Source organism: Aulonocara stuartgranti (genome assembly GCF_965226115.1).
Source record: "Aulonocara stuartgranti genome assembly, chromosome: 22".
NCBI lineage: Eukaryota > Metazoa > Chordata > Actinopteri > Cichliformes > Cichlidae > Aulonocara > Aulonocara stuartgranti.
The window spans coordinates 20427899-20441468 of record NC_138957.1 but is presented as its reverse complement, the minus strand read 5'-3'; the positions used below and the strand labels follow the sequence as shown (position 1 = coordinate 20441468).

At 44.9% G+C, this 13570-nt stretch overlaps 1 protein-coding gene across 1 annotated transcript in view; it reads left to right on the top strand.

Annotated features, from left to right (window-relative positions):
• znf704 (zinc finger protein 704) overlaps window positions 1-13320 on the top strand; it is a 66633-nt gene extending 53313 nt beyond the window's left edge. The window contains exon 9 of the mRNA XM_082522079.1: window positions 1241-13320. Within this exon, the coding sequence (XP_082378205.1) occupies window positions 1241-1355 (115 nt within the window). The 3' untranslated portion in view covers window positions 1356-13320. The remainder of the gene's footprint in view (window positions 1-1240) is intronic.
• The last annotated feature ends 250 nt before the right edge of the window (window positions 13321-13570 follow it).

Here is a 13570-nt window from a genome sequence, read left to right as displayed (position 1 = left end):
ATAATACAGAAGACAAAGACCTTAAAAAATAATCGCATATCGCATCGCAATCGCAATATTGGGGCAAAAAATCGCAATTAGATTATTTTCCATAATCGTTCAGCCCTACTCTGCAGTCAGTGGCGTAATTAAAAAGAACCAGTTAGCTTAGCACAATGGTGGGACTGGGAGGAGACAGATGTCATGTTTTTCTTAGCAAAAAGGAAATTTCTTCCAACATATGGACGCACCTCAAAAAATTAGAATGTAAAAAGTTGAATATGTTCCATCAGTTATTTAAGAAAGTGAAATTTTAATCTATTTTAAACTCATTACATAGAAACCATCATGCTTCAGCATTTCTGTTTTAACTTTGATAATTGTGGCCTACAGCTAAAAAATAAACATATCTCACGTTATTAGAATATTTCATTTTGAGTTTGAGTAAACTGCTATGAACACGGTTTAAATAGTGTGTGCCTGTCAGTCTAGTGCAGCGAACACAGCCACAATCATGGGGAAGACTACATGCTTTACGGTCCTCCAGATGACGATCCTCTACGATCATCTACAGCCCACACAGGGAGAGTGAGCCGCAGAAGGTCACTGCTGTAAAGGCTGGCTGTTTGCAGACAGCTGTAGTGGAGGATTGGAGTACTGTGGGGAGGACTTGGGACCTCCCCACAGTACCAAAACTGCCAAATATTTTGCTGACCGTGTTATTGCTGTACCTGATTGGCCATTGACCTGAACCCCACAGAGGAACTATGCGCTGTTGTCAGGAAGAAGATACACACAAGCTGAGACAGCAACTTCATCTGCAAACATGTGGAACATGTCAGATAGATTTGTGTTCATGTTAACCTCTAACATGTTGTACTCTTCATGGTTTTCTGGTTTTGGTTTTCAAATGTATGCTTTTATGGCGGACAAAGTTTCAAATAGTGAGGTCAGTGTAAACACGAGTAATCTCTGTGAGCTGAAAACTCGTGATTGCTCTTTTTGCTCGGTTATGATGATGTCCCTAAGTAGCTCCACCCTCCTGCGGCTTTGAGGGGCAACCAGTGAGAAAAAAGCTTTCTTCCAGGGAGGCTGGCCTTAAAGGGACAAGAGCTAATCAGTTAGTTGCAGTGGGCATCTGGGCAAGACGAATAAGAGTCCAGGAATAATAACGCCCAGTGTTATAAGCGTTGTGCTGTTGTTTGTTATGTCGTTAATATATAACAGCTTCATGTGCTGTTGGTCTTCATCTCTCCTCCAGTCGGAAGGTGCGTGGCGAGGGGAAGAAGTGCCGTAAGGTGTACGGGATGGAGAACCGCGACATGTGGTGCACCGCGTGCCGCTGGAAGAAGGCCTGCCAGAGATTCACTGACTGATCGTCCCCCGCAGCTCGCCAGACAAACAAGCCATGCAGTTTTCCAGCTGAGGAAAACAAGGGGAAAAGGGGGGGGGGGCGTCATCCTGCATGCATTCGGTTTTCTTCAGATCAACATCGCAACTGTCTGTCAGCTATGGCCCCGCCCTCGTTCTCCGGCTCCGTCCCACACCCCACCCAACCTCATCAGCTCCACTGAACCATTCCAGCTGTGGAAGCAACCGCAGGACGGCAGAGTCACCTTTCACATCGCCGTCCGGGATTCCCAGCGTGGGCTCGCCATTCCCTTCTTTCCCAGTTTTTGGGAAAACCTCGGTGCAGCTAAACAGTGTAAAGAAAAAAAAAAAAGATTTCTGCAGTTTTTTTGTTTTCTTTTTTTAATGTTGGGTTCAGTGTTGCATCTTTCTATGTTTTGTACAGCTCTGGTTTTTAAATGAAAGTCTTGTCAAAGAAGGGGGTTGAGAAAAAGGCCAAATGATTTTTTTTTTTTTTAAGTGTGTGTTTTCTCAAAAGATTAGAGTAAAAAACACTTTTTTATTCAAAAGAAGAAGGGAACTCTCTGAAGTCCGTTTTAAGAAAGCTATGAAAAAGCACGTGGAGGTAAAGCTCGCAGTTTTTGTTCTTCCTTCGACTTGTTCGTCCCTTTGTATCCAATTCTGGACTTTGAGGTGATCTTTTATCACGGTCCCTCACGCCTCCCGGACAGCACCGAGGGAATGCATGACAACTTTGCAACCGAAAACTCCAAAACTTTATCCTGTCCTTCACGTTTTGTTTTGGTTTTTTTGGTTAAGGTGCCATGTTTAGTGTAGTCGGTGTCATTTATTTCTTTTTCTTTTTTTTGGTGAAACTAAGACTGCTTACCTACCTGCTACTACGATGTGTGTTAAAGACCCTCCTCATAGCACTGGAAGTCAGCAGCAACGTTCAATGCAGTCGCCCTCCTGCACCAACTTTTACTCCAACAAATTAAGTTTGTTTACATCTGCCACAAAGGCGTCTCCCGATGACCTGATATCCAAAAGAAGGGAGGGCTGAAAACCCAAAGTGAGATACTTTTTGTGTAACGCAGTTCCTTTGCGGTCCCTTTTAAAAGCTGGAAGTGTTTCCGCGTCATCTCCTGACTGGACGTTACAGAAAGAGTAATAATATTTGTCCGCCCGCTTGCGGCTGCTCCCCCTTAAATTCTCTGCAGCAAGCTTTTGTTTTCATTTTGGGAGAGCAAAGCGGCACTTAATTAAGTCACTCCTTTGGCGTTTAACTTAATTCACTCAGAACGCAAAGCTTTGGCTCACGAGAGTCTGTGTGATTGGCTGCTGAGGTGAGAGCAGGTTGAAAAGCCTCCTTTCTTCCGCCTCAGAGCCAGGAAGTAGAATCACGAGGCCCGAGCGTTTACAAACGCGGACCAACTCTTTCCATCTGCTTTCTAAGATCGTCCTGAAAGCCTCGACCTTTTTTGGGAGGGTTTCTGTCAAACACACTCTCTCACACGCACACTCGCGCACAAACAGGCTTCATCAGAGTTTCTAAAAACCAACACCAGCTGATAAACTCACACACACTCGTCCAGTTTAAGCGCCTGAAAGTCGTGGCGCTCTCTTACTTTTGATCAGCTGTTTCTAGTTTGTTCCTGTATCCTGTATATATTTGTTTTCCTTTTACGCTCCTTTTTTGTTTTAATGACCGCCAACCTCTGTCATCACAAATGCCACGTTATGAACGAGCCGTGCTGTAGGCGCAGCCTTCAAGTCACTCTTTGAAAGGCCATCGTGCTTGTTACAGTGAGGTTTTGTCAACATGTTACTGTTTAAGTCAAATCTATTGTCTGGAAAGAAACAGTTGCATTCAAAACTAAAAACATGAAACTAATTTGTTTTTTTGTTATTTAAATGTTCATACATATGAATATACACATCCATATATATATATATCTATATATATATATATGAAGTGTTTATGATTTTTGTTTTCATGTTCTGCTGAGGGAGACTCTTATGTGGCGTCATCGGCTTCATAAACGAAGCTCGTTAGGCTCTTTTGAGTGAGCGTGACCCTCACATTCCCGCCTGGAGCTCCTTCACGTTAACGCTCTCCACTGCCGGCGCTGCGTCAAAAACTGCAGTTGATTAAAACCTTTATCATATTTCCAATTCTGCCACTCCGCCCCCCTATCGTTCCCCGCCCGTGTCACGCAGGCCCGCCTGCAATTAGTTTGATTGACACCTCAGTGTGTTTGCGCTCGCTGGCTCTTGTGTGTGAACTCTGAAGGAGCCCCGGGCAAAGCGCGTGTGTGTGTGGAGGGGGGCTGCTGCTGAAGCTCGGTGCTCCTGCACTCCCCTGAAGCGTCTAACGGCCCGTGGCGTTTCTCTGTCTCGTCCACTCCTGATTTGGCCGCACTGGGGTTTAAGGATGTTTTAGTTTAGGCTGAACGGGGCTTCTCCGTCTCAGCGTTTGGATCGTTTTCCTCCACTGATGTTTAAAATATATTTATATATATTTGGCAGCCAATCAGATTCAGTCAGGATCCTGTCCAGAAACGAGTCCCTTCAGTTGTTCAGATCATTCAGAGCACTGGATAATTACAGTGGCAGCATTTCCAGGCAGCTAGTTTTTCCTCTCTCTGGGTTGTCGAGCCGATCTCACGGTTGACAATAAGATTTGGCCAAAATAAGCTCATCTCACTCCCTCGCTTAGAGGTGATCCAAAAAAATTACTTCAAAGATATATTTGCTGCCATATTTCTGAAACCCGTCCATGTTCTCTTGGATCGTGGGGAAGCTCGATGGGATTTGTTTTGTGGACCGTGGCCTGATCTGAGAACATCTCGATGGCCCAAAGATGGCCTCGTCGTGACGGTGCTTTCAGAGACACTGTGCCAGGGTTTGTCTTTGCATGCGTCCTGGTGCCCTCGGCGGAGGGAGAAACAGAGGTGCTAAACACTCAACGCAGTGCTGTTTCTCCATTAACTCCATTTTGTAAACATTGTTTTGCTGTAGAACATGAAAATAAAAATTAAATAAAAAAAACCCACCCAAAAAACAAACAAACAAAAATACACGGTTGTTTTTTTTTTAATGCTTTTATTTTGGTGACTTCTATTGATGACTGTTTCCTCGCGTCTGCGGCTCAGCCCTGTGAATAGATGGAAAACACCGGCAGAATATTAAATCGGCTTATTTTCTATTTCACATTGAATCTGAACTCTTATGTTCAAGCTTGGAAGTTATTTTCTGTAACAACAAAGAGCTTCAGAATAACAGCTGATGAAAATCGAATCACAGTCCATGTACTCACTGGTCCTTGAGCTTTCAGGCTTCATCAGCAGGTTCGGTTTTCATTGAACTGCAGATCTTTTCAGCTGTGCAGTCTCGGTCTGCTCGAGTCTGAGCTTCAAAACGTACTCAAAAGAATCAAATATTCACCGTGCAGGAGGGCTTGTTTCATAACAGTCTAATAATTGGTTCATTAATAATCACCACAGCTGGTAAAATTAGGACTATGGGAACTAAGTTACATACTTATGGGTTGTAAAGTAGCTTAAAATGGGTTGTTGTGTTCTGTTCTTATTTTTGTCACATATACTATTGCAGTTATACTCATATTAAAATAATCAGACTAACAAATGTGATCCCAGCCAACCGGAAACATCTGCTTCAGAAGACCCGCTGTTCAAAACTGCTGCTTGTGAGGGGCAGCCAAGGTAGAAAGCTGGCTAAAAATGAAAGGGGCTGAACTCATCAGGCTTGTACTGTAGCCCGTAATATAAATAAGGATTATTTCAAACTGTGAGTCATGCAAAGCTACTCTAGCAGAACCAGAGAATAAAAGGCTCATTATAGGAAAGTAGCACAATAAATAGGTCCCCTTTTAAATTTGCCTTTTATCAGTGCTGATGAAGACATTCAAAGGCTCTGGATGGAGTGAGTAAACGGGCAGTTTTTTCTTACCGTATACCGAGCATGATGAAATTTGACATAACGTGCAGACATATGGCTGCAGCATCTTGTTATTTAACTATCAAATGGAGATATTTGCAGAGATGCAGAATAATTTATAATTTACTCCCATTTAGATGAAAATAGCAGGGGGGGGGGGGGGGGGGAATCACGATGTTCATTTTACCCCCAAATTGACAGGTTAATGATGTGCAGCACACCATATGGCAGCATCGCACCGATCAGATAATCTAACTTGTTCATTCATATTAATCTGATCTCTCAGCCCTGAAACCTGATGGGATTTTGGGGGGTGGAGGCGTAAACACGAGTTCAGAAATGGGCTATCATTATAAACACGTGTTCACACAGCTTAATTAAAACGGTGGCATCAAAGGCCCACGATAGGCGGACTTGTTGCTCGAGAGGGAGCCATATGAATACTTATGAGGACTTTCTTTGTTTTGTTTTTTGTTTTGTTGTCACACGGAGCGGCAGCGGCTGGTCTGGCTTTTGTTCCCTGTCGTGTTTACTTCGCTGCTGCCTATTAAAGGGCTGAGCTGTGATTTATGAGCCGAGTAAAACAAGACAGCATTATTCTACTTACGGACGATATAAACATCAACTCTCATGAGCTATGAGGGACCCTGTGTATGTGTGTGTGTGTTGCACTTTGGGCTGTCACTGCTCCTGAACGGTGGCAGCTTTAACAGCAGTTCACGTGTTGACAGTTTTATGAGGACCCCTCGTTTGTGTAAGCTGACCCTTAACCAGATCAATATTTCATACGTGACGACGCTTGTTTTTGTGACAAGAGGCTGACACTTAATATACCCTGTATCATCCACCTATGAGGTCAATATATGCTACAGTACAGTATATCTAAGCTACAGTATCGGTGTGTATCAGTACATTGATGTGATATCTCTAACTATAATACGATCAAAATTCCTACTTTTTTTTTATTTAAAGTGACGGGCTGTGCCTTTGGTCAGGTGCCCCCCCCCTCCCCGGCCCCCACCTCAGCTGTGTCTGCAGACGTGCCACCCACCCACGTCTAGTGGGTGATAATGTGCGTGAGCCCACGGTGCTGTTATCTGCCCCTGCGCCCTGCAGTTTGCCTCACAGACCCTCCAGTGTTCTGCAAGGCTAACAGCAGGTGGCGCTCTGCTGAGACTGGGGAACAAGTGTGTTTGCAGTGTCAGAGCCTTCCAACTCTCTGGGCTGGTTTTTATGGCTGCTGTGCTAACTGGCAGCATTTTTTGGGGGGTGTCTTTGCCTCTTTCCAGCTGCCAGTGCAGCAGCAGGGGGCAGCGTTGTTGTTGTTGTCGATTTAAAAGGGTAGGGGCCCTCTTCTCGAGTCCGTCCTTCATTCATTCAGGAATGTGAATAAGGAGGAGGAGGACGGTGGAAGGATGGGTGAAATGGCTTTGGGAAACGCTCAGAAGTCCTGAGTGTGTGTTTCCAAGAGTTGCTCCCCCCTCTCGACCACCACCTCTCATTTCTGGTGGTTACCTTTTGGAGGAGTCTTGAATGTGCCTTGATGAGCGTGGAGTTTCTAGATCGGACCTCAAGCCGTCGCAGCGTTGTGCTCTGAGAAACTCTGGAGGAATGTTTCTGGTGCTGGCTAGTCTGAGTTCTCCTGTGAGCCTCTTTAGCCCCGTCTCAGCTCCAGAAAGAAAGATGTTGCAAGATATCTGCGAGTGACTTTTCTACTCTTTGCTGTAAACTTATTTTTTTTGATCCAAACCTGATGATGATAATGATGATGATACTGTGTTTCCAATGTGTTTTTCCTTCTCTTTGCTTTCCCAAACATGAACCCCCTCTCCCCTTTGTGTAAGGGCTTGTAGATAAATATATGTTGACATGAAGAAGAATCGCTGTCGTGGCGCAATCTCGATATGTTTGGGAAATCAAGGAAGCCTCGTTTTCAGCAAACGGCATGTGAAACAGTCGGTGAGATGATCCATTTATAGCGCTGAGCTGCTAAGCGGCTTCCACGGGAAAACCTCAACGGGCATCGCTCGCGTTCGGCGTGAAGGTGAGGCGATCAGGTAGAGAGAAGAAACTCACTTTCCGTCAGCCGGAATTCTATCATTGGATTTTTAATCATTCGGAATGTAAATTCGCTAAACAGTCCAGACGGCGTTCAGTCTTTGTTTTCAGGGTATTTGTGCCGCAGCTTCCTCAGTTTGAACTCGAATATGCAACAGAGAGCTCGGCCCTCTCTCCAAACTGGATCACCTCACTGGCTGTTTTATTTTGATTACAATCATGTAGACCTCAAGAACTCAATGACTGTCGCACTCGATTTTTACACTCCTTTTTCAAACATTATATACATCTATATATATCTATATATAGATATATATATACACACTGCTCTGGTCTAACTGTATTTTTAATACTGCATGTGCATGCAAATAAGGAAATTATGGGAAAACATGACTTTATATAAATGTGCTCTACTTGTGCTGTGGCGTCCAGGACGGGGACTCGAGAGCAGCCAGTGCAGTCCTCGGTAGCTAAACTGCGTCACAGTTTAGCTTAAAAATAAAATCCCCTGCTTTTGTTTGCAAATCTCTTTAAAAGTACCCGATTCCTCAGCTGGTTGGATGCTGAGGACGAATTCTTTGTCGTCCCTCCTCCTGCATGCACCGCCCTTGGGAAGCTGGATTGAAAAGACACCCAAAGCTTTGAAAAGGCCGATGTTTTCCATGTGTGGACATCAGTCACAGGAGGCCTGAATCATGTGGTGCTTGATTGAATCAATTGTTTACACCACACACGGTACAAAATGATTTGAGAGGTCTAACCGCGAGTTCCCTAAAACACGGTGATTATTTAAAACAACATTTCCCCGATTTTAAGATGTTTAAGTAACTTTGCAAGGGGGACTTTGTTTGGCGGCGGCTGCTCTCCGCCCTGACATGGTCGCCACGGTATGTTGCGTTTTTCTATCCTTTTGAAGCCTCTAAATGTAAATGTTTGATATGTGTTTCCAGACTGTAAACTAGATGCAACACATTTTCCTGCTCCAGAGTCTGTTCAGTGCATCAGGTGCCACAGTTGGGCTGTAAAATCTCAAACACTTCCTCATCTGTTACCACCGGCGACCGCGGCTGGGAGCGTTTCTTCTACGCCGACGTGCTTAGGGTGTCATTTCTTGAACGGGGTCGGTTCTGCTTTTGATGCAGCTGCCAGGCGTCGAGCAAACTTAAAGCAGCGAAGGCGTTTTGAGAAATCTTTGCTCTGTTGAAGCTAGGAAGTGAAAGTACATGAAGCTAATGTCAGCAACGCCGATATCCGGAAGTGTCCAATGGCGCGGCGCTCATCGCTGCAGACACTTTGTGTCCTTGTGGTTGAAATGTTTGCATGTCCAGTACATGTACTATGGAGCAGTCCCAGCAGCAGCTGGCAGATGCCACAACTCCTGGAGCGGCACACTATTGTCCACTTTTTGGCTCTCGGCTTCTCTCTGTGACACAGAGACTGGGAGAAACGGAGAAGGAGGCTGAGTTGGTGTGCAACAAAATCCACCTCCAGCGTATTTGAATCTTAAATTAAATGACCCATTTGTTTGTTTCAGCTGCACAAAAACCAAAGCATAAAAAGCAATAATTTGCCAGCGTCAGCAGGGTTGTGGCCCAGACTGTTTCTTAGTTCTAAGTTTTGTATTTCAACCCAAACCAGAATCAGCTTTGTTGCCTAACTGTAAACAAACTGAAAAGAAAAGCAATTATGATGCTACAAGCTCTCCCACCAGCACCGCAGAAAGTAACAAGTCTGGGTGAAGAAATGCTCCACCGCACCATTAAACAGGTGGATGCCATTTATAGATCAATTCAGTCACTGCAAAACAGTCGCACTAGAGAAAACAGTGGGTGGAGACCGAGGGTGACCAATATTATTGCAGCCGTGTGCGAAGAACCTGCGGTCTCATTGACTTCAAAAAGGTTGCATCAATGTGACTTTGTGTTCGTAAAGATTGTGATAAAGCCGCAATAAGACGGAAACCATCTGCGATTGAACACGGCCAAGTTACATCCAATCTGTGTTGATGCAGCGATTCACCGATGAAGCAGCGAATATCACAATCTGTAAGTCCAGTCCGAACCTCACAGATTGAAAACATGAAGACAGAACAACGATTTTCAAAATGACAAAGGCGCTGAGTAACCTGCAAGTAGGAATACACCCAATGGCAACCAGTTGAGGTGAGACCCCGAATGCAAAGAGACGCGTCATTGATGCAGACAGGCTCAGGTTGGTTGCAGCGTGCTAGAAATCTGTCTGCGTTTCTGAATTAAGCAGGGACTTTGCATGGACCCGCTTGAGTCCCTGTGAGGTAAATTTAAGCATCAGCTGTTCATCCGAGTGCCTGCTTGAGTTTTGTGACCGATCAGAGTCAACACGACAAAGCACCATCTACACACCCTGCCAAAGTGACAGACTTCAAGCAGATGTCAGATTGACTGCTCAATCCTCGGGTGTGCAGTTTGCCTTGTCTGCTGTGGAGTATAATCAAGACTTTACATGGCAGTTATGTGCAAACCTTCCAATCTGCCCACGAATGATTGGAGTCAGACTAATTGTTTCACCTTGCGATCAAAAGTGATATTGGTTACCTCACCTTCTTGCAATCATCCGATGAATTTGGAAAAAGTTTTCCAAATTCGTTAAAGGTTTTTTCAAACCTATTTACATGGAGGTTGCCGTGTCCTGTGTTTGCTCTAGTGTGACTGAGCCGTCAGAGCGCTGCTGTGGCAGAGTGTACCGAGCTCCTTCTGTGTTTCCCAGTCTGGAGGTTAAGCTAAGCTGACAGGCTAACTTCTCCACAAGCTTCAGAGGTTTTCTCGACTCTCATCAAGAAAACAAACAAAGACTTTCTTGATGAGCTATTCCTTTGGCATTTGCATGCAGGCTGTGATGACTGATTAAGATAGTTTTCAGATGGAAATCAGTTAATCTTTGCAAGTGCCACCTTAGACCAGACAAAAGGATTTCCTCTGGTATCTCCTCCAGTCAACATACATGAGCCTGTAACACCCCCTCTGACATCTCAAACACGTCAGCTCTGAGAGAAACACTAGTCTCCCAAAGTCTCTTCCTCCTTCTATATGTGCTGAAAATAAGTCCTAGGAAGCCGCTTAAAACCTCATGATGAGCTCCAGTATCAGTCACACAGGCCTCCTTCCTCCTGTGCCATCAGGAGTAGCAGCGTTATGTTCTCACGAAGCCGGCGTCTCGCGCCGGGGGGAGGAAAAGTCTAAAGACGGGGGTGGGCGGTACGCGGCCGATGTAGGGATTTAGCTCAGACCATTTTGGGGCGGTACGAACCGTTTCCAAACTGGCGATGCTCTCTCGTTTTCATCCATCGCTCAAGCAACCGCATCATTTATATCAGTCGGCATCATGTATCAAGCAGGATCTGTTAGGATAATATGCAACCGTACATCAGCGACAACACATTTGTCGCCTTTATTTCTTTGGGCCTCTGTCACTGCACGCATTAAACAGTGATGTAACACAACACAGACCTCTCTCATCTCCACACACGCAAGCAAGCAAACACAATATGAGTGAAAGAGGTGTGAAAGCCCACTGAGTGAGATCATGGGTGCGATATGTGGCCCTGCTGCTCAGCGTATGTCCCCGTGGCTTCAGATCTCATCATGTGACGATGCGAAGAGCTTGCTCCTGTCTCACCGGGCCGCTGGTCCAAAAACACAGATCCGCTAAGGAGTTATCGGCGTGTGTGTGTGTGTGTGTGAGAGAGAGAGAGAGATGATGGACTGTGTTTCCAACGACCGCCCGAGGTATGTCCCATCTGCTCAATGTAGCATTTATACCTCCTCCTGTTGTGTTTGTGTTGTGCAAGTGACCACAAAAGCTTATTTTGTGTGCGTGTGTGTGTTTGTACACCTCTACTCCCTACAAAGCCTGGTCAAGCCATTCCTGCAACCATAAATGCACATTTCAGTGTTCAAGCTGTCGTACCTCATGAATTTTCACCGCCCTACACACACTTCTGCTCACACCAGCCCAACGGCCGCCTGCGTGATTCATTACCACACACACTGGCATCTGCGGAGCATCACCTTCCATCAGGCAACCAGTATGAGCTGTAACTCCGCGTTTACAGGACGCGGAGGCCTCTCTGAGTCAAGAGCGCAGACGATGTTAGGTGTTATCGGTGGAGCGCGTGAGGGAGGGGGCGGGGGGAGCTGCTGCTGTTTGTGCGTACGCGTGCGTCCGAGTCTTTGAATAATTGACGAGGACGATGTGAAACGGGGCACGCACGCAGGGCTCCCCATGTGTGACCTTAGATGATAAGAATCGCTGCTGTCCGTGGAATCGGTAGCTTGCCTTTTACTGTGAGGGTGCTGGGGGGGGGGGGGGGGAGACACACATGGGTCAGTTTTACCCGAGACAAAGAGATTTGTGCAACCGCAGGCTCTGGTTTTCTTCTGGTTGAAGGTGGAATCGGTTCTGCATGTTGGCGCCACAACAGAAGGTCTCAGATGTCCGTGGGGCCGATCACGTGTCTGATCCCCCCCCCCCCCCCCCACTTCTCTCTTTGCAGGGTAGGAATATGCTTATTTACATTATCGTGAAGTTTGAAGAGAAGATCGATACCAGCTGCTTGTTTATTATAAAATTATAGAACAACGTGCCGCAACAAGTCGACTTACAGACAAGCTGGCTTTGGTGTCTGCAAGACTGACCTACCCACATCCTCTAAACCAGGGGTGTCAAACATGAGGCATGGGGGCTAGAATTGGCCGGGAAAACCCCCAATCTGGACGGCTCTGAAAAAGAAAGAAAAATGGCAAAAAAAAAATTGACTTTTAACTGTTTTCATACGTTTTACAGCTTTTTCCTTCCCCATACTATCATACTATCATACTGTGAGCGATGAGCTGCCCACTTTATGATTTAGTTATAATTTCTTACAGCTTGAGCCCAAAGAGTCACACTGACAGATTTCATTTCACTTACTACAGTAGAAAAACTTTATCGTGTGGAAAAACTGATTTGCTCTTTAAATGTGTGGTTAAACTTCTTCACACTGACAGAAAGATGTTCCGCTGTATGTGGCCCACGATGGAAAATGAGTTTGACATCCCTGCTCTAAACTATTTAACTAAGAGTTGTTGTTTTTTTGGTTTGTTTTTTATTTTCTTTCAGTTGAAAACTTTAACCAGTGCTGGACACACATTTCTTTGACTAGCTCCCACAAAACCCCACGGCATAGTAAGTCCCATTTTGTGCTACACACAGGTGGGAAACGGGATCATGGAGCCCACATAATGACATATACTACAGGGTCCCCTGTGGGACGTGTCATTAATGCCTCCCTTCATAGCAGCGTATCGATCTTCTCGTTCAACTCTAAACAAGAAAAATCCAAAACGGTCCAAATTGTCATTTGGGATTCCCGGAGGTTTGTTTTTTTTCTTCTGCCTGCTGGACCTTACACACACTAAGCCATGTTTCGACTGAATGTTCTCTTTCTGCACATTTAAACCGGCCTGCTTCTTCATAACTCGCACGACAACAACAGCTGTCAGTGTCACACACTGAGTCTACACGGGATCCTTTGTGAACACAACACACGACACAAAGCACTTGCAGTAAAGATCTATCACAAAATGTGTACTCTATTGCACCAGTGATGTTATTATTATAATGGCATTCTTTTCCACGATATTATCAAACGACTTCTATCGATATATATATACATACATATATATATATATGATTTTTCTCCGGTTGAGAAGAATCGGTGCACACTGACTGTTAAATCTCCTGTACCATTTTGTTTTTCTTATCTGATCTCTGTGTGTGTAGAAAACGCCATCGTTCTTGTTGTAAAATTGTGTTTACTGACAAAGTGCGTTCTGGTGCTGTTGTTGTTTGACTCGGTGTAGAGTTTAGACCTTCTCCAGAGCGATCTGTGTGACTTCAAGTTTCTGCAGGCGTCTGGTTATAACTGAATAAAGATTTTTTGGCAGCTGTTTGTTAGCTGCTGTCGGTGTGTCGTTTCTCCTGAATGTGGCGCTTCTGTGTGAGTGCAGTTTAACCACACGCTTTCTGATAACACAAAGCGTTCCTTAAGATTGTTTATTGGAAATAATGTAGGTCAATTCTACAGATCAATTTTAGAGTTAGTACATTTCTAACAAGCTCAATATTTGGTATGACATCCTTTATTCTTCAACACTGCTTGGATAAAAGAGTTTCTTGTGATTTCTTTAAGTAGTCTTCAAGAATA